This window comes from Pleuronectes platessa, chromosome 24 (assembly GCF_947347685.1).
Source record: "Pleuronectes platessa chromosome 24, fPlePla1.1, whole genome shotgun sequence".
NCBI lineage: Eukaryota > Metazoa > Chordata > Actinopteri > Pleuronectiformes > Pleuronectidae > Pleuronectes > Pleuronectes platessa.
Genome location: NC_070649.1, coordinates 10,226,423 through 10,248,570, shown reverse-complemented (window position 1 = coordinate 10,248,570; position 22,148 = coordinate 10,226,423). Strand labels below are relative to the sequence as shown.

General features: G+C 45.8%; 1 protein-coding gene across 1 annotated transcript; it reads right to left on the bottom strand.

Annotated features, from left to right (window-relative positions):
• Positions 1–667: 667 nt before the first annotated feature.
• Positions 668–16,424, bottom strand: slitrk6 (SLIT and NTRK-like family, member 6). The gene is made up of 2 exons (XM_053417530.1): positions 15,896–16,424; positions 668–4,621 (listed from the first exon to the last, which is right to left on the bottom strand). The coding sequence occupies exon 2, from the start codon at positions 4,604–4,606 to the stop codon at positions 2,087–2,089; it is 2,520 nt and encodes an 839-aa protein (XP_053273505.1). The 5' UTR covers positions 4,607–4,621; positions 15,896–16,424; the 3' UTR covers positions 668–2,086.
• Between the last annotated feature and the right edge of the window lie 5,724 nt (positions 16,425–22,148).

Here is a 22,148-nt window from a genome sequence, read left to right as displayed (position 1 = left end):
GTGACTGATGTGTCAATTAAGGGACAGATTGTGACACCGCAGAGAAGCTGGACTTTGCCCGAGAGCCCGACTGATATGGGGTTTGGCTGATATCAGCCTTTCAGAGACATATGCACCAATATTAAAACCAACAAAAGTTCTCTTTGTGTTGTTTTTCTTTTTTATTTACACTTACTTATAAAGTTTATGGGGTAAACAGCCAAATATAAAGCCTCAATTACATTTCTTTAAATGTCGTCTAAAAACCTCTCTTTTTGAAGCTTCTGGGAATTTTTGATCTGCAATTATTTGTTTTATCTTTTATCGGGCCAATGGTTTTTATATTTTGTGGTTTTACTACTTGGTGTTAAGCAAGAAAAGTGCTTTATAAATAATTATATTTATGTTATTCTCAATATATATCTACGGATGGTTGGGGGTTATGATCAGGTAAAAGTCATATCCTGCTTTTAATTCATTACCAGCTGACAAACAGCAGCAACAACAAGATATCACTTCAACATAATCATAATTCCTGTAATGTGTCACTTCTCAGTTTTACCTTTCCACTTTAAAAATGATGGAACATTTATATTCCCTTATTTCTGCATCTGCCCCGAAGCGTCATATCAGTCGGGGCTCCACTTTGCACACGAGCTCCTCCTAAATGAATTTTTCCAACTTGACGTGACATTGCAATTTCTTTATTTCCTCTTTATCAGTTACAACTTCTGTTTATATTCTGTACAAGCACTGAAGGCACACAAAAAAAAAACCATAAAGATATAATGGAACAGAAGTATATACAAAATATACAGAATAAATAATTCAATCTAGGTACGTAGAAAAGCTACAGAGTGTGTGCTTACATGAACCGTTTTTTCGAAGTTGAATGAGTGTGCGGTATAAATCCCAGACATGTCCACAGTTGCAAAAAATGTCACTTCCCAGCAGTCCACTGGTTTGAGCACGAGCTGAGTCTGTGGTTTTTTTTTCCGGGGGGGGGGGGGTAGTAACGTTGCTCGTCAGTAACCATTCATGTGCTAATAGATTAATATCCCTCCCCCCGCCGACCTGGGATCAGTTCAGAACAGTTCCACGGAGGAGAGTGTGCAACGCTCTTGAATGCTTTTTGAATATAGTCGGACATAAAACAGTGACATCAAACGCCATCTCTCTCTCACACACACAAACAAAAACACACAAATCATACACATGTCGAGTTCATTTTCTTTTTTTCTGGCAGAAATGACAAAAAAAATCAAAACATGTAAAGTTTCAGCAGGACTCCGTTTGATTGTCATGCACCATCTTATGGCATTTGATTAGTGCAATGCATTTTGTACAAGATTACAGTCGTGTATTATATACTGTACTTTTTAAGTGCTCTATTTACCGATAGAGAGAAAACAAAGCGTAACTGTCCGCAAACACATCACCAGTTTGTATAAAAATAAATAAAACGTGCCCCGTGGCTGCAGCGGCGCAGCGCTATAGGTCCGTCAAATGTACAGTTGGCGTTGTTTTTGCTGACTCCACGGCACAATGAGCATTCTGGTTTCAGCTTTCCATCTGGCTTGTGTTGACAGGGAGGGGGGGGGGGGTCTAATCAGGTCACACTGAGCCAGGATAGACCGATTTAACAGCATTTCTGGGTCAAGTGGTGATTGAAATTCACTCGTTTCTTCACAAACATCTGCTTTATCCTCAGATGTAGGGTGTTTGTGTGTTTGTGTGTGTGTTTGTGCATGTGGGGGATCAATTCCTTTGGCTGTGATAAAGCCATGAACATTTAATCAATCATAAAACCTTGGTTTAGTGGATTCCAAAGAGGCCTGCTCAACAGACGGCGACGGCTTCCTGTAAGTTACATTTGGCCCAAAAAAATATATATGACACCTTTCACCAGCTACATAAAATGGCTGTCAATAGATAGTTACAAAACAACAAAAATAACCCAGTTACATTCTGTGCTACTGTTAAACTTAAAGTGATGTGCCCATGATACATATTTCACACTGTGGAACGTACAGCAGGGCAAACGGGACAAGGCACTTGGTTCAAAACACAATATATATATATTTCTTTTTTTCTTTTCTGCCTAAACTCAGTTAAATGCAGTTTGATGCTCCAGCACCTCCAAGTAGTCTGGCTCAGAATGCAGGTTAGCCTTAAGTTCAAAGTACTCATTCTTTGTTTGCTCTAGCGTGACCTTGCGCGGCCTCGAGTACATAATTGTCTCCATCAGCTTTAACTCCTCCTGGTGCCCCGGGACATGCATGTCCACAGCGGACTGGAGCTGGGGCATGTTCTTCCGCAGGTACTCGGTTATTCCGAGCTGCTGCAGCTCCTTCTCCCTCTCCAGGATGTTCCTGTACAAAGAGTTGGGGTTCCCGAGCGTGACAAACTCCGCGGGGCACTCGCCGGTCATGGGTCTGAACTTTGAGCCGGGGTTCCCCGTCAGGGGAGAAGTGTTCTCTTTCTCCATGATGCTCCGGCAGACGTGATGCTTGCCGCTGGGCTCGTCGAGGCCATAATCCAGATCTGCGTCATGTTCCTTGTGCTGCGAGCAGTAGGTGGGGTTGCGGCAGATCTGAACAATGGGACTGTGTGATCTGTCCTCGTACAGAGTCGCAGACCCAGTTCTTTGGGTCAGCGTGTGGTGCGTGGTTTTCTGCCCATACATGCTGTAATGCAAGTGGATGGGACTACTGTTGGTGTTCTCTCTCGGCTGCTCCTCTGTCGCCTTTTTCTTTGCCCTACTTCGCCGCCGGTGAACCACAAACACCACCAGCCCGGCGGAGCAGAATATAACCATGAGGGCGAGAATGAGGAGGCTCAGGATGAGCACAGAGAGTGGGACAGTGTCCGTGAGGGGGCTGAAAAATCCCTTGCCGATGCTGTCAGGCCCCAGCGTGGCTGTCACACTCTCCTCCTCACCTGGGTAGTATGTCCCCAGACCAGGACACAGCATCTCATGACGCAGGCTCCTCAGCTCAGCCTCCATCACATTCTTTGGGGTGTGACACAAAATGGAACCCACCACCGTGTCCTTCCGGAGCTTCTCCACCCATTGTTTGAGGCTGAGCAAGTCACAGCTGCAGTCCCAGGGGTTGTCCTCTAAATAAATCTGCTCGAGTGCGTCGAGTTGATCGAGCACGTTGCTCACTGGCAGGTGCATGAGTAGATTTTTCCTCAGGTTTAACTTGGTGAGGGGCACGTTGCGAAATATCTGCGCCGGGAGAGAGCTGAGCAGGTTGTTGTTTAATGACAAGAGCTTCAGGTTTGGCAGGGGATTAAATGTGCCCGGAGCGATCTCTTTGATAAGGTTGTATTCCAGATACAGGTACTCAAGGTTGTGCAGCCCCACAAACATTGTGGAGGACAGCTTTTCAATCCTGTTGCCATTCAGGTAGAGCTTTTTCAAACTGCTCAGGCTGAGGAAGGTTTCATTATCCACGTAATCAATCCTGTTGTTCGCCAGGTTGAGCAATTCCAAACTGTCGTACGTGACAAAATCATATTTCAAGAGCTTCTGGATCATGTTTCCCGTCATGACCAGCTTTGTGGGGCTCTGCTGGAGTATTCCGATATCCGACACCTTTTGGATTCCTCTGTCCTGACAATGCATCAGAAACCCAGCCACGGGGTGATTGTGGCAGGAGCAGTGTTCCACACAAGGACTGCCGGGGACGTGGGAGGGGGTCGGTGCCTTGGCGTCGTCTTTGGACTTCGGATTAGGAGACACTTTGGACGAGGGAGTGACCACCATATCCAGTGACTTCGACGGCTCCTCCAGGTTGATGTCCGCGTGGGACGGGCACAGGACGTCCCGCTTCACCTTTGCCAGAATGGTTCCCTTCAGGTGCTGCGGCGTGCTACAGACCACGTCCCCGATTGCCGACTGGGCCCTCATGTTCTCCATCCATATTTTCAAGTGTAAAATGTCACAGTCACAGAGCCAGTCGTTGTCCTCGAGGAGGAGTTCCATTATCCTTCCGATGTGCTCCAGGAACCCGACATAGGGCAAGGTCTGGAGCTGGTTCCCACGCAGGTCCAGGTGTGTGAGGGGCACGAACCGGAAAATGTTGTTGGGCAAAAACTCGATGGAGTTATCATTCAGGATGAGGACCTTGAGGCGGATCAGCTTGTTGAAGGCCCCCGGCTCGATGACCCGGATGAAATTAGTGTCGGCCTGGAGAAACTCCAAATTCACCAGGCCTTGAAAAGTGTCCTCTTTCAAGGTGACGAGGAAATTGCTATTGATGTGGAGTTTCTTCAGCGAACTCAGAGTGCTGAAGACCCCCGGTTCCAGCTCCTGTATGCTGTTACCCCCGATGTGCAGCGACAGGGCAGTGTTAAGCCCTTCCATTTCCTCCGCACGCAGCTCAACCAAGTCATTTTTGTAAAGGTTCAGGTGGAAGGGCACACCTGCCGGGACTCTGATCTGGGAGATCTTGCTGATGTTTCTCTGCTCGCAGTTAAGATGAAGGATGCCATCTTTCCACTCGCAGGAGCACAGGGAGTCACAAGACTCGCTAATCGCGGATGATGCCTGTGAGGGATGGATATCTTGGGATTGGACCGCAGTGACAAACAAGGCGATGGAAATAATACAGGGCAGCATTTCGGGCTGAGATATCTGTGGAGGAGAGGAAAGAAACATGGGCAGAAGGGGTGGGGGTGGGTAGGAGAGGAGAGAAAACACAACATTATATGACCGTTGTTATACAAGATGACATGAATTAAATGCCTGTTTCTGAATAATCATTTCTATTTACATGCCCTGAGACGGAGTCACGTGCAATCCCAGGGATAAAAAATGTATTTGTTACAATACTTGAACTTTGGCCGTGTTAGAAAGTGTAACAAAGGAGAAATTGACATTTATGGGTGCATCATATGCATGGAGGGAAGTAACACTCGTCTTGGAGGGAAGCATTTGTGTAGTGTCAAATTGCCTTAACACGGCGGAAATCCATGAAAAATATATAGGGTGAAAAAGCAAACCAGCGTCACAATCTTACTATCCCACAGATTTGATGTTTTGCCAATCTAAATGCATCGTGATGAGCTCATCATGATTATAGTGGCATTTCTTTCTTCGTCTATTACCCCTATGTGGCCTCCACGATGCTGAGCAACAATTCCCCGTGTGGACGTGAAGAATGGCCATTAAACCAAGTGTAGCCGATAATGGGAATCCTAATAATCCGTATAAAAGAGTCATCTGAATCCGCACGGACCCCGGCAATTTCAGCGATGAGTAAATACATTTCACAGGGTGAGCGATGACATTAAGACAGCATCGCCTCCCCCGGTGACTCACAGTGGGATAATGGTACATGGAGAAAAAACTCGGCGTTAGTCACACAAATGCAGAAGTCAGTTAAGGCCATTTTTGAGTCCTTGTTACAGCTACGTTTATAACAGGTGTTCAGCTCGGCACTGGAAATTAATGGCTTTACTGTTCGCCCAATTAGCTCAAGACTCGAGTGGACTGATCACAAGCCAAGCTGAAGTCGATCCATCCGATTTGCCAGACTACACGAAGCTCCAAACTTTCCCCCGAACCAACCAACATCGCCGTGAGCAGGACTTCTGTCGAAAGACGAGGGGGAAACATCGACATGTGGTTTTTTGTTATCGACGTGGGCCCCTCAGCAACACATCTAAATCCATCCCACAAATTTGACTGGAATCCAAATGGATCAAAGGGCTGCAACCCACTCAAGGGGGAAGTGGTGGAGAAAGTCATGAGATGGATTCTTCCCGTGATCGAGGATAACTAAATATCCACCCTAAGAAGATAGTGCTTCAAAGGGATAAGAGCTGGAAGGATGTCAAGAAAACACTTCTTTTGGCGTAAACAAAAATTTGATTAGCAACCCGAAAATTGATTTCCGACTTGACAAGGCGAGCCTTGTTCGAACTCGACACATACTGACCAATACTTGTCTTTAAAGTTCGTAGATGTGCCCTTTCAGATTTACAGTCGCTACTTCAGATAAGTTTGGTTTGCCCCACATGCACCCGAGGATTCGACCTGACCACTGAGAGAAAACCCTATTCCCCCCAAATTAGGGCTTTCAGGGGGACCCTAATTTCCAGTGGCTCTGCTTAACATATCTTATAAACGTGGATGTATGGTAAATTCTATGGTGTCGTGAAAAAACATCCCAAAATACAGAACAATAGATTGTTTACCAACTCTACAATCGTTCACCAAGAGGCGACTGAAACGGTCATCATCATCACATCAAATTTCAGACAAGAAGATAAATGTTAAAACACTCCTGTTATCATATGAAATATACAAATGATTGAGTACATACAAACACCTTACTATATGTAATATACAAAAGAAGTATCGTCACTGTTACATAAAGTACATAGTTATCTGTTCTAGGTATTACCACAACATCAGACAGATTACACCAGAGTAATTAGTTGTTCTCGCCCCCGGGGACAGCCAGTGCTCGGAGTCGGTGTTCACAGCAGCACAAGAATAGGGAGACCCACTGTTGAGCAATCTTTCCAAAAAAGGGCATCTAATTATAACTCATTAACAAAAACCAGTTTCTAGTTGTTTCTCAAATGTTCACGTCTGTAAAATATTTCCCTGTTTATCAGGTGTTTGACACCCTCTGCCCAGAGAGGAATGTTTTAAACCACAACCTTCCCTCAGGAGCAAAAATGAGAAAAAAAATTCTTCAAACTTAAATAAATAATAATGTGATCCATCTATTTATCGCATATTGCATTATAAACCATTAGACTTTAATTACGCAGTCTTGACCAACACTTCATAGCTGTTCACTGATGTTATATGAGGCCAGATAAGGGTTTGAAAAGAGGAACAATGTGAAGTTCCGATGGCAAACCAGAAAGGACCAGTTAGGAAAATGACCATCTCGAACAAAGGACAGGGAGCTATTATTATCGGCGGCGAGGGTCAAATCCGCCACGTTTCTCAACGGTAGATAATGCGGCAGGAAATATAATGAGACGCCGAATTATACTTTGTCCGACTTATTACAAAAGCATTGCTTTGACAGTAATGACACAGAGCGAAGGAGCTCTCAAAGCCGCTGCCAAAACACATCTCTGGCCCTTTTCCATCATTTGTCTGCGTTTCTTTCTCATTCAGGAGGCCGGTGGTGGTCACGGCACCCGAGGCACTCACCTCCGTGACCCCCCGATGGCTCGCAAGACAACACAAAATGAAACAAAGGCTATTAACAGATGCTATCGCCCGCTGCACGATAACACGCTGCTGAGGGGCAGATATGGAAAGGCATCAGCCTCGTGCAATCTTTGTTCTGTATTTCAAACAGACTCGTCTAACCGATCCCATTTTTTCCAGGCAATCAATGTTGCATGGGGGACTCGGCGTGACGGGGCGCGGGAGATGAAATGCTCTTCCGGTGCCAGCCTCTCGCGCCGCACACTCTCTCCTCTCCCAGATTCAAATGTGCATCTCCTGCTGCTCAGACACTTCAGTTAGAGATCTACCGAAGCCCTATGAGATCTCCCATCATTCACGAGGAAAACCAGGGCAGGCAAAGTGGAGGAGAGAATTCTGTCGATGGAGTATTTATCACACACAGAGGCCCTCTCCAGGCTCTGGGACATACAAACTGGGCTTTTGCCATTTGCACACCCATAAGTGACATGTTCACACTTTATTTGGACCAGCCACAGTTTTTACTGCACCGTCCCTGTCCAACACAAAACCCCGAGAAACTGCTGTCTGTCCATATTGATTAGACTTAGCTATGCCCACCAAGTGATCAATGCACTTAATGTACTTTACGCAATGCTTAAAAGGCTGCACCAATATTAACGGGCAATTAATCAGGAAGAGGATGTCCCCATGGAGTGGACAAACAGAAACAAGCCTCCACATCACTCCCATTGGTGTGTTCAAGTTGCTGCTTTTTATTTATTTAATTTTTATTGGTCTAAAAGGCCTTTACAATAGGGTCACATGTCTAATTCAGCTGCAAGACCAAGCCCTCATGTCGTCCACGTTTGTGTACATGACAGCTGAGTTCTGCTGCTGTTAAAACGTTTGTGTCTTGCTCATAGGCACTTCAGTAACACGACAGCTGAGTTCTGCTGCTGTTAAAACGTTTGTGTCTTGCTCATAGGCACTTCAGTAAGGCCGCCAATGCTGCATCCTACTCTCTGACTGAACTCACCTCGTGTGCTTGTTTATTTGGTCCTTTATGTAATTTCATTTTCTCCCTGGCAGTCTACCTGAGCGCCACCGAAAGCGGTAGTCACGCTTGAGATATTAGATTCACTGTTACGACCGGTCTCACGAGAGAAACCAGCGGTAATGTGAACTCGCTTTAAAAAAATCGCAATTGAATCGACACTAAGAAGCATCATATTGATATTCTCTCCTTCTCAATCCATCCTGTTTTCAGGATTAATGGACGCACTCACAGACAACTGAAAGTCAGTGGCATTCGCTCCACAGCTGGAAAGCAAGAGGTCCCCGTCTGGAACATGTATTCTTTACTGAAAAGCCCGGTGCCCTTGCTTTCTATCGATTTAGCACGCTCCATGCACCAGACATCCAGAGCACTGCAGTATTTTTTATCCCCTATACATTTGTCATATTTTGCACGCACACATATTACAGACACAGCGGATGACAAACAAACACGAACCTGGGTTTTGAACTGGACCGATTAGCATGCGCATTTTTCCCAGTTGACAGTCGGAGACATTATTTTTGAGATAACATGAACACATCCCGTAGTCATGCTCTGTCAGAGTGAGTCAAGTCAGCCCGGCAGAACCGCAAATAGCCCATAAGGCAGAAGTCTAATTCCTTTTTGTGTAGCGTGAGGCAACTTGATGTCGGAGAATAAAAGGCTTGTTATCCCTAGTGGCACCCGACAGATAGAGCCGTCCTCCCAACTCCGTCAAGACTGATAACAGTCACTCCGTGTTTGCGTTCCAAGCGCATCGTGTGTGTGGATATCTTGTGGATACTCCCCCGGAATGTTCTCGGGTCTCGGCTCGTTTCGAAAGGCCCTCGCAGTCAACTTTCGGTCCTTCACATTTTATGACCTTGGCCCTCCTCACTGCTGGGCTACCTGCAGCCCTGGTGATTTATGGGTCTTGACAGATGCAAGGCTGGTGGGGAGTAAATTCTAATTCTGCGAAGTCTGAGGTCCCCTGTCAGAATGTATAAATGGAGTTTAATATACGAGTGTATCATCTACGTATATAAAACATGTAGATGTAATCCGTTCTCCGTAACAAGGATCAAACGCAATGATGCAGGACTCCGAGGAGGCACATTTTGTTTTCTAACAGAGTCTTTTTCTTACACTCATTAGTGAGAACTTTGTGGGGAAGGGTATGAGTATGTGCAATATTGTGGTACGGAGAATACCCGCTCTTCTCACGGCGGCTGGCTTACACCTTATGGCACACGGCTCTGGTGTTTGAGGGGAGGTGCAGAGGAAGGCGCACGCTCCAGCGGGTTCAAAAAGTGGCTTTTGTATCCATCTGCTTTCCTTTTGAGAAACCCGACAAGCCCCCCCCCTTTGCAGCTCACCGGAAACTCAAAACCAACCGGACCGAACCATATGTGCCTCTAAATCAACCCCACATTCTCCACCTGGATAGGAGTCAGGCTGCAGCGTCCCATAGTCCCTCCGTCAGCTGCTCCGCCAGGCAGACATAACGATTCTCTTTGGCAGCGGCGGTGTGAGCACACGGCCCCGGTGGCCAGGGGAGCGAAGACGACGTCCCGTGCTCGGCTGGGTGTTACAAGGGGGAGGGGGGGGCGTCTTTACAAATGTCATCGGAGGGCCTGTTTAGAGAGACAGATCAGCATTTGTCCTCCCTCTCATGTCCTGCAGCAGTTCTAACAGCTGGCGCGATGAGAGGCGGCGTGAGCAGCGGGGCTTGATGAACTGAAACAGCCTTACAGAGGGGGGGGAACCTAATCTACCTGTGTTCCAAGTAAAGAAACAGGTTCACTCGCGCCTCCCTCGTGTACCGCATCGCCTCCCGACCGCTCTCCGCTGGTGGGCCTCGCCGTCTGATTGAGAACATATGCATGATACGACTAACAATAGCGGCACAAAGACTGTGTGCGCGGAGGGAGGGAAACGGCCTCGGCTCCCCCGGCAAGCGTGATTTAGCAGGCCTGCATTTCAAACGGTCTGTTTAACTAATGCGCAGTAATTAGTTCTCCAGAAATGAGCGGGGCGGATTACACCAGTGTACGGTGGCATCAAGGTGCATTTGTTAGGGGGGGGAAAAAAATAAAATAACATCTGCACCAAACAGATGTATATTTCCAGTGGACTTAATTGTCCCTTGAAAAGAAAAAGAGGGATGCTCACTATTCAGGAGTGACTCACCGGCCCCGGCAGGGCTGGTAAATTGTAGATAATTCATTCAGAGTACACAATACAGCATCATCTGGATATTCTGGCACATAATAAGCAAAAAACTCAAATAGGTTCGAGCACAGTTTCCCTCATGACTGATGCACAGCAACATTATCTCGGTACTAATTGGCTGCAAGGGGTCTCTCAATCTAAACAACAACAAAAGACCTACAGTTCGATGACGATCTTGAACGCAGCATGGGACCACGGGGGTTCTACCCATCGTCATCTCCGATTAGAAAACAGCTAACAGGCTAATTCATGAATGAGGGATTGTATTATAGATTTATGAACGTTATGCAGGAAACAGAAATGGAGTATTGTATTTGGTTATAATCATTGATGGACAAAACCACGAAAAAGCAATGGAAATGTCCCCTTACAATATATACATAACTTAGTTCTAGTCGTTTTTAGAAGTTTTAACAAATAATAATTACTTGTCTCAAAACTCATGTGGTTGGAATTGCTTATTTTCAAAAAGAAATCCACCCACAGCGGGCAAACAGGGCCACAGGGTGGATCGTAATGACAGTCTTGTGACTCACTCCAGAAATAGGTGTAGATCTGCTGCCTGATTCGCATGCTTCAGTCTGAAAGGAGCCGAGCGTTACAGGCGGACAGACCTGCTTACTGAGCATAAACCCTATGGGGAAAAAAAAACAAGGCACGGCCCGGAGCGCTCCGGAGCGTCACCGACAACAGGACCGAGAGGCGGCTCATTCAATGGTTTACATTGTCTCGCCAAATATGCGTGTGATTCGATGAGCAAACTTCATTTGATATCACAGAGTAGCCAATAAAAATAAGTGCTCTGCAAAAAATGTGAGCCATAAACTGGAAAGCAGGAAATAATTGGGCTGTTTGGATGTTTTTGTTAATTGCCGCGTCAGTCCAACCGAACACGAGTCTCTTAGGTTTGTTATGTGATCAGAGAATGACTTGTGAGCTTATGTCCCTGAACTTCTCACACAAACACACTGTGTGAGCACACTGTAAGCACACCCACAACAACCAGCTGTTTGATGACAGATCACAGTGTGGTGCATACAGGTCTTATGTTCGTGGCATCCCTAATTGGCAGACACGTAACTGTAATCTTCCAGAAGACGAAACGTAACATGGAGGCAATGAAGGATGCAAACCCAGGGCTCTGTCCCTTAACTGCGGCTAATGGTTCAAGCTACTTGTCATGAATTATATCTGATTAAGCGACAATAAGTCCAATATTAAAAAAAAACTATTTTTCGAAACAGTACTGCATGAGATCTGTTTGTATTTCAGTTTCTTTTTTACATTTCACTGATGGCTACAGGGACATCATTACTGTCCAAATTGAATCTTGTACATTTTGGCAGGTAGCTGTACCCTTTAATATTTGATTGAGTCGATACATATTTGAATATGTTGCGTCCAAGCATGTCCTTGAGAGGAATACAAAAATATGTATAGAGAGAGATGTAAATAAACAAAAAGAATAGTGCCCCGACCCAGCAAAGGATATCCCTAGTTTCTATCGCTTTTGTTATGTAGAAAAAACAAATACCTCGACAGGGGATTAGCACAACGTCACCGTCTATACTTTACTGTTTGGAAAACTTGCACAGGCAAGTCTCAAAAAAACGCAGGTTGGCTCATGTACGCCCACTTATTCCGATTGCTCCTGAGCTCTGCCTTCTCCCTATCTCTGACACAGGGATGAATCATGTTTACCGGGGTCGGAATAGGTCGCTTCACGACGCGGGGGGGGCCCACGCGAGTGAAACTCCAGCCCCCGTCTGACACCCCTGATGCAAATTCCGCCCGAAGGAACTCCAGAGTGTGATCAATGGACGTGACACGACTCAGTGGAGCTGCCAGAATGAAGACGGCACCGACTTAAACAGCAAACAGATGGAGACGGAGTTTCACACGCGGGAGGACGGCTGGTGGTGCGTGGATCCGGATGACAGTCCCCAACTGGATGAGCTGGTTAGAGCACGAGAAGACTGAGAGGTATATCAAGTCAATACAAGTTTTACAAAAAAATATGCAAATGATCATTTATTTGCATACAAAGGGATGTTTGTTTGTGTTTTGCCAGCACATGAGGACATGAGACTGAATAATGGTAATTATGACAAAAATAAACGACTTCCAATGAGATCTAAACTATGAAGCTCCACTGGATGTTAAAGAGACAGTTTTGATTTGATGTGCGAGTTTGAGGACGATTCCCGGGGGGTCTGAGTGAGTGTGTGTGTGGGGGGGGGGGGGGGGGGTAGTGCTTTTTGCAGTACTGCAGTCCCAGATGGGATTTAAGCAGATAAAAAGAATTATTTTTACATTAAAGTCTCGTCCGGTCACCGAAGGCAGTTGCTTTAGAGCAGATGTCAAGGTAATTTGTATTTCCTGCTCCCGCTGTGTCATTTTTTTTCTGGATGTGGTACCACGGCCGAGTTAATTGAGTGTCTGATGACTTGACAAACTTCGGCGACTCCAGCTGACCCTGCACTGTCCCAACCGAACGGGACCTCTCAAGAACAATTAAGTAGGAATGCCACAGCGGGGCAGGGGCAGTGACAGGGGCCGGCCAGGCATTCTAACGCTCCTGTCCAAACGTGTCCCAAGAAATAAAGCATCAAAGTCAGCCCCCCCCCGTAATTCCCTGTTTGTTTTATGGACAGATTGCTGCCGAGCACCTTTCACACGCTTGGATCCATAACAGAAAGAGAAGATTAAAACGCATTTACAGACAACACTGCATGTGTTGCGGGGAACGGAGAATAGGCGTATCGCACGTGACGTTGACGCAACAGAAGGGAGTGTTGCATTTCAAACAAAGGCAGAGGGGTGTTTGTTGTCCTCAATAATCTGCTCACTGAGCGTTTCCATCGGAACGCCAGCTTTCTGAACATTCCGAACAGCAGGTTTTCTAATATTCATACAGCAGGTAAACTTCTGGAGCCCTGCACGAACTCTATTAACTCACCAGACTCCAATAAGAGATCCACTGACCCTGAAGCTACTACCACCTCTACGTCTCTTGACAGAGCGGTTCAGAGCAAGAAAAACCCTTGCACCGAAAGAGGGGCCCCTTTTATTTTCCTTTCAGTCATTTGAGGTAAACACACGCGACAAGGTGTGACTAAGCACAAACAGATGATACAGAATGTCCTCTCTGATAATTACATAGAACGGTTTTCAGACAGGGCTGCATCCAACCGGCTATTTCCCTCCCATCTACACCCAACTGCAAAAAGAGAAGTTATGAAACCAGCGGCAGGCAGGGGTTAGACCCCCCCCCCCCCCCTCTCTCTCTCTCTCTCTCTCTCTCTCTTTGGTCAGCGAGTGACAGTCGCGTGCGTCCACTGACACTTAAAGTGAAGCTGCTTTTTGCTCGGAGGGGGGGGCTGAAACAGAGAATGGGAGTAAAAATGGAGAATGTGACATGGGGGGACCTGTTGCGTCCAGGCCAGGGGGAGGTTGTCTCATTTCACTCTGACACGGGAAAGCAGAGATAAGAGCTCCCTGCACTCTTACTGGTTTGGCATGGATGTGTGCGAGTTATTGTCCTTGCTCCCGCGGCCTTGCTTAATAAGTACGCCTACTCGCCCCTGACCGTCCATCAACTTCCCCGGAGCGCCCCGGCAGTCTTCCCGGGCACCAATTACGGCGGGACTTGTCCCTTCCTCTCCTCTGCCTCGGAAGTGATGTGGCCTGCCCTACAGGGTCGACACCACCGCTACACCCACATAGCTGCAGAGATCCTGCGAGGGGCTCCGCAGCAAATCCTGGAGAAATGATAATTATGACATCCGCCCACTCTAGAGGCGAGAGATATAGTTCAACTCCCTTGCCCCGTGTACCAACCGTTTTTTTTTTTAAATTTATGTTTGACTGATTCAATATTCTGTGGGCTGGCGCTGCCTACTCTCTCCGTGTCTTAGAGGCTCCTCCAGTTTATCTGCAGTCTCTCTCTCTCTCTCTCTCTCTCTCTCTCTCTCTCTCTCTCTCTCTCTCTCTCTAAAAGGTAGTGTGCTCGGGTAAAGTTTCACAACGCCCTCCCCTCTTAAGCCTGCACACTGCTCGCACCAATCACACCAATTTCCTGTGATTGTGTCCCACACGACAACAACACCTATTCCAAAAAAATGCATTGTGTTTGAATAGGTGTTGCTTTCAGTGCAAAGGCATCTTGTTTGTTTCGACAGAGATCCGTCGACCACTGCAGCATCTGATTGCCACAGCTCGGCCAATAATTCTCTTCCCTAATAATGTCAGTGCCTCCATGATTACTGGGATTGAACCAGTGGTCCTTTAAAGCTGGAGAAAATGGGCCCTGTCATCATAAATGCAAACCATTACATGCAGACGTCTTGTTGACTACACTTGGAAAAAAGCTGGATGACGAAACAAAGCAGCGAACAACATTCCCCCTCGTGTTCTGCGTGATCTGTTCAATTGCTCCACATGGGCTCAGGCCTCTTTAAAAACCCATCAATCAATAATTAATCCCGAGTCACCCAGGCACATGAATGCTTTAAACTGTACATGCATTCATGCTATGGAACACTTATAGACCAAGCCACCGGATTAGGAAAAACATCGATTCATCCAACCAAAACATTGGGATTCCCAACTCAATTATGCAGCTCGCACAAGTTAAAAGCTAATTAGACACTTCTTCCCTCCATTAACTAACCTCCACCTCGCATGGTAAAAAGTGCAAACTGATTAAAAATTAAGCCGCAGTCAAATCTCATTCTCTCAGTTTATGTGTGTTTAATACCAACAGGGCTGCGTAAAGAGATTTAAAACGGGAGCTCAAATGAGGAATTACGCATTAAAACGAAGAATTACGCATCTAATAAAAACAGAGCTCCTATCCGATTGGCGGAATTTCGCACATCTGTGACCACTCGCGTGCAATAATCCATATTCATAAACCACCACTTCGTGTAGTGGTGTCCTGACGGCAGAAGAAGAGGAGCTGTCAGCCGGTGAAACGTTAACCAGCAGAGCCATTTTTACGCATAGTGTTAATATCCAAATAACTGTGGGGGCTTGTAATAAAGCAGTGTGTATTTAAAAGAGACGCTGTGCAGGCACCACCAGTCCCCCCATTACCATAGGCCTGCACGGCGCCGTGAGATACTGTAACTGGGGGGGGGGGGGACTCACTGGTCCCCTCTCTGTCAAGTCCAGGGCACTTTTCTCTTTATAGGACCCCGGTGCCGTCATCCACATGATGAATACATTGTGACAAGCCCCATCGCCACACACTACAGGGAGAGTCGTTTTCAGCTGTCATATATGGAACGGTTTAAACTGCTCCATAACATACTTCAGCTAGTTGGAACCTGCCCCCGTAATGGACGCCTGGATTCCATACCTCTCCGAAAGACACAGCTGAGTGCAACCTACAGTAAAAGAAACTAACTCAGCACATTAATGCATTATTCTATTATTCTACGAGACAGACATCCCCGCGTCTCCTCCTCGCGACTTACCGGGTAAAACTGATGGGAAAAAAAGAAAAAAAGAGGGAAGGCTATTCCCAAAAAATTCCACCGTTCTCAGTCCATCAGGATGCGGGGAAGCGACGCATTGGAGAGGGGGTCGGTGGGTGTGTGTGTGTGGGGGGGCAACCCTCCACCACACTTTTTTTGGTCTCAGCAGTCCACGAGCAGGCGGACACACTCGTGGGGGACACTTCGCAGTCAGTCCCCCCTGCTGTCTCCACGAAGCTGTCACACAGCGAGCGACTCGATATTCCCCTTGCGCGCGGGGGACAGGTTTCCACTCCGGGTCCCGGGATGATCGGCGTCTCTCTCCTCCCCGCGGCCGAACCACACTTTAATTCTGACCGAGTTGCAGGTTTTTTAGCCACAGGAATGAAACGGCGTTGCGGTTAAAACCCCAAAAAACAAGAGGTGGCTATTTCATCTGCGTAAAGTCCACTGAAAACAACGAAAAAGCGCGCACCGTGTCCTCCCGTGGCGCCGCGCTGCGCGCTCTGTACTTGACCAGTGCGCGGTGTGGAGCTGCTCAGTCATTTACATGCTGTGGAGGTGCACGGCAGAGGCGAAGAGGAAGCGACGCCAAGCCCGCGAGAGTGCACCAGCAGGAGTTCCGGTGATGCCTTTCAGAGTAAAGCACGCGGAGTGCGTAAAATGACACGTGCTCCAAACGGATTGCGCATGTTGGCACCTCTCCCTCCTCCTTTCTTAGAATTTTGCAAAGACGAAGGCGTTTTGAAGCACGGGTGAGCAACACATCCACATATTGATTTAATAAAACCAGGACTGAAATCGCAACTTCCGCTGTTTCCTTGTACATGTGTCTTCACTTTTCATACAGCTGGAGGAAGCTCTGTGGCGATGGCACAGAGCTCCTCCTCTTGGAGGTTCTTGAAATATCAAGAAAAAAAAAAACTTGCCTTGATGGTCTTTAAATAACCCTGGATGTAGCACCAAGCCAGACGGGTGAATACAAAGCTTTAATTAATAGACATATACTGCTAATGCTTCCAAAACATAGTCAGAAAATGGGCTTGTGACCATTTTAATACTCAGAGGTTGTAATTGATAGTATAAGTTCCAATGAGAGGAAACTGGAAGGGCATTTGCTGCTTGGAAGTCCAGTGATTAAGTCAAACAAAGCGCAGCTCCACACCCCCGCAGCGAACTGGGAGCTCAAGCTGGTCTACGTCCTTGAGCATGACACCGAAGAGCACCACCAGCCACCAGCCAAGCTGCGGATCGGCCTGACCTCTGAACCCCCCCGGGGCCGATAAAGTATAATCATAATTATGCCGGCTCAAGCTTCTGTGCGATTTAAAAAATGCCAAACAGTTGGATGCAGAAAACCCACCGGCAGTAACTTTGGGCTGGGGGGGGGTGTACTGGCTGATTCATCTACGTGTGAACTCTGGTTGATATTATGAGCGGCTCGCTGGTTGATCACTTTCAGATGGGCCAGGAATTTCTCCCTCACGTTGCGTTTTTTTTTGTGTGTTTTTTTTGCCTGTGCCAAGTTTGTCTCAGCATTAGTGTACAACTTAACTCCCATCTGCAGCATTATGGCGTGGTGAAGCCTGTATAAGCCCGGGCTTGGCCTCACCGGTGAACCAACCCCCAGATACATCTTCTCAGGTCGGAGGCTTAAGATGTGGGAGGGAACAAAAGGTGTAAATATGAGAACCTTAAACAATTCCTCGAGGGCTTATGAGAGAGAAGATGTTTTCTCAGCCCAGGGGGGTTATTTGAATCGCTTTTTGTGCGTTTGATATTTAGAAGGATTTCGCCAGAAAAGCCGGGGGATGGATGACCTTGAAATTTTCGTGGAAGGATAGAGTATGAGTCACGACAGTTTCTCTCTCTTTTTTTCACTTTTTAGTTTGCCTTTTTCAACATGTCCATTGATTTTAATGAGTGTGTATTTGGTGCTGCATTAAATGACGTAAATTGTGGTTTTAAAAGGGGGGGGGGGGGGCAGTTGGAGACATATGTGCTCTACTAGCTGCTTTTCTAGTTGCTGAATTAAAAAGTTAGCCGACATATCATTTGTTATTCCTACAAGTCAACCTCATGTGACATCATATTTTTCTGCAAAGAGTTTCCAGCATTTATTACAAAATAGAATCAATATTTAAACAGTGCAGGCCATTTAAATACCAATTATTTTAAGTTACACTTATTTACAATATTTTTGCAATATTACTCATAATAACTCCCGGAGCTCATATCCCATTCTCTTGAAGAGAAAATACACTGTTTTCTGTACGACTACTGATGAGGCCATTAACAATCCCTATCAGTACGGTGCGGTGCTCTTCATCACATGGGCGTGAACTTACAATAAATCAAATATATGAAGATAAGATGCATATCTTCATTGTGCTGTATTTGCTTTTAGGAACAAACAGCTGTTGATACTGCCGTCATCCCGACAAGGGCACGACGGGTTTAATTATTTATTTCCTCTTTTATTATTGATCTGTTGTTTGATCGCGGGACAAGGTGCTCTTTGTTCATAATCAAATGCAAATATTAACATCGCCGCGGTGCAGGTGGCACATGCACGTGGATATAATGAAGGGTCTTTGTTGGTTTACCGGCGACGGAAGCTGCACAAAAGGTAACGAAGAGAAAGAAGTCGGAACTTTACCCAAATCTATTATTCAAAGCTTTGTTCACAATTCAAGTGTCAACTCCTGTTCTTTATGCTGTGTTGCCGCTGAGCTGTGTGTGGTTGAATCCGCCGGAAGGCGACTTTGTACATCCCGGGAACACCTAGGTCACATGTGGTGGATGAAACAAGAGACCAGGGGGGGCCCCACAGTGGAGAGAAACAAACCCACTCAGACGAGGCTGACAATGTTTGACGGTTTTTTCCGAGACAGCTTGAGATGCTGATTCCACCTGATGGAGTTCGTTGAAGCCGGAGTTTTGCAGTTGTTGCAAGCAAACGCCCTGTCAGTGTCTCTCGGGTGGTGTTGACGTCCCGCTTGTGACAACTGTGTCCCCGCGTTGCATCAGCTCCAGATGCAACATATCGAGAGGCCCCGGTAATTATTCGGCGCTTCCATCAACACGGATGCTGAGGTTATTAAGTTAATTTGGTTTACAAGTAGGGTTGCAAAGGGGCGGGCAATTTCTGGTAAATTTCCGGAAACGTTCCATGGGAATATTGACTTGGGAATTTTGAAAAAAATAAAAATATTCGCAAATTAAACCTTGCGCAATAAAAACATCATTCAAAACTCTGTTTTAAAGATGTATGGAATGCAGCACACGCTGCACGTTGCAATTTCAACCCTCCACTGTGCATTTCTCCATCACATGCACAGATAATTCCCAGCATCCTTCACACTACAGCAAGGCTATTGAGCTTCGATGATATAACAGGGGGAATTATATTAACATGCTGATTGAGGATTGTTCATCTGTCCATTTAGCCTATTTCTATTCATTTATCCATCAATTGTAAAAAATTTTAAAGACGATTCTAATTATTTGACCAACTATTTATATCTCTGGCATTGCATTAATGTTTTTTTACAAGCTTTTTTCTCCTCTTATTCTACAGAACACTTCCACGTGCACTATCTCATGTGTGGAGACATTTCACCCCAGCCAATGTAGAAGGAAAGGCTGTGTACATTTGCAAATACTGTGCAAAGACCTATGTTAAGATTGACACAAAGATGCAGAAGCATAAAGTCAAGTGCCCAAAGTTTCCTCAGGGCTCAAATCAGCCTATGACTAAACAAAATGTTTATATTTATGTCTGTATATGACAAGGTAAAACAGTTAGTATAAATTACCCACATAATTTCCAGTTTTTTTCCGTTAATTCACGTTAATTCACGTTAATTCACGTTAATTCACGTTAATTCACGTATATTCCCGTATATTCCCATGGAAAGTTTCCCACTTTGAATATTCCCGGAATTTTGCAACCCTATTTACAAGCACCATTTTTCCTCTTTTTTTTTTTACATTGGTTTCCTTTTAATGTTTGTCTTTCACCACGGGATTCCCACGATTCTCCCCGCTGCAGTTTGTAAGCCTTAAGATAGCGAGCCAAGTGCACCCGAGCTGCAACGCGTGCAAGTCTTGATTTAACATTTTGTCCACTGAACACCATCATTAAAAACTAAGAAGCAACAAAGCAAAAAAACGGCAGGAAAACAAATCTTCTAATCAAAGAAAGCAGCAGATATGAAGCTTCATCCAACTATTCTCACATTTGTTGAAAATCTGGGGCTCAACATTGGAAATTATTGTTTATTGGGAGTGTTTGACTCGCAATGAGGCTATCATCACGTTTTATTTGTTGGTTACCACCGCTGCACAAAAACAACGGGAGAGATCAGATGCGTTACTTGGTGGAAAGGACTCGCTGTTTGTTTATTTGTTTATTTAGAAGGATCCCCATTAGCTCTACCCTAAGACAGAGCTACTTTTAGTGGGGTCCACATTTAAGACATACATACAGATATCAAACATTTTAAAACAAACATTAAATACCAATATCAAACATTAAAAACATACGTTACATTATAATTGTATTACATTATACATATCAAAAGTTAATGTTCATAAAAATAGTGATCATATAATATTACAGATATCAAAAATAAAATTAGTGGTTATGCAATATTACCTTTGTCATGATATAAAACATTGAAATATACAATTCCATTGAGCGAAAACTGCAAACCATGTAAGAGAATACTACTCCTTTATGTACAGTACCTCACCATCTAGTGTCACTAGTATGGTGTTGATCAGTTTTGCAAAGATTACGCAAAACCTACATGACGGATTCCCACTGCACTTGGTGGACGGATGTGGTGTGTGGTCAGGGAAGAAGCCCCTGAATTCAGGTGCGGATCCAGACAAGGGGTCGATCCCCATTGTGAAAAAGGTTGTTATTATCCCTTGCTTTCCTCTTGGATTATTCATTATCTGGTTTCCCTAGTTTCTTGGTCAAAACTGTGCTTATGCATGATTAAAACAAAACTCGCAGTCGCAGCTTTCTCATGCAAATCGTGTATTTTCTGATAATTGAGTCTTCTGAAGGACCTTCCCTTTGCCAAACAAAGGATTTCTTTTTTACATAATAGTTTGCATAATGGCGCTGTAACAATATGCACAATTATCATCAATGGATCCCGCGGTTGTTTTTTTTATCCATCAAGGTCAGATTCTGTGCTGCATTTTAGGAAAAGAAAAAAAAATCCCACTGTATACACGAGTCCCCGGCTTTGTTTGGACCCGAAGGCTCGCGGATTTCTGCGACCCATCCGGAGCCATATCCTGTCTGCTGCTACTTTTAGTTCCTCTGATGTCACCATCAGTCATCCTCATGCGGGCGGCGCGGCGCCAACGGATCCAACAGGAGGAAGAAAACTGCAGCGTGACGAGATTCAAAGGACAGGGCCAACTTTTGCTTCCCTGCGACGAGACTCCCTTCCCCAAATAACGGAAGATCCTTCTTGAATCCGTGTGTGTTTTCTGTCTTTGGCCGGAAGGAGCTGTGGCCCACCCACGTGTCCTGCGCTGCACAGTTTGTGCTCTGCAGTCGGAGATGTCTCACATGCTCTGCATCAGGGATCCTGAGGAAAAGATGCATTGTCTTGCCAGGACCTGAACCGGGTAATATTAGTCTCGCTCTTCGCTCTGTCTCCTGTCGAAAGGAGAAATAATAGACCAGGCCAAAACTTCAGAATCCCATTGAGTCCTCAACGCGGTCCACCTCGAGCTATCTATCGTGAAGGAGTGGTAAGTTAAAGTCCACAAACTGACACTGTGTGGGACTAAGGTCAACCAACACTGTAATGCTGCTGGAGCCGGAGACATCCCCCATTAAAAACACCAGTGAATCTACGTTTGCTCATTTGAAACGATGGCGGTTGTTTCTTCACTTCTGCGCCAATAGAAACACTTTAGTGAGAGGCGGTGGACTAGTGGCAGAAACTTGGACTAAGGGCAGAAAAGGTCTCTGGTTCGACTCCACGGAGAAACAACAAAAAGACGAATCTGGATTGATCTGTCCAAAAATCCAAGAGGATTCTCCCTACCCTGTCTAGTGCCCCTGAGCAAGGCACCGTACTCCCCCAGCATCTGCTCCCCGTGCGCCGTACATGGCTGCTCACTGCTCTGTGTGTCCTGCACCAGATGGGTTAAAAGCAGAGGTTAAATTTCCCTACCTGCATGAGAGTGCCTGTGCATGTCTGTGCATGTGTTTGGGACA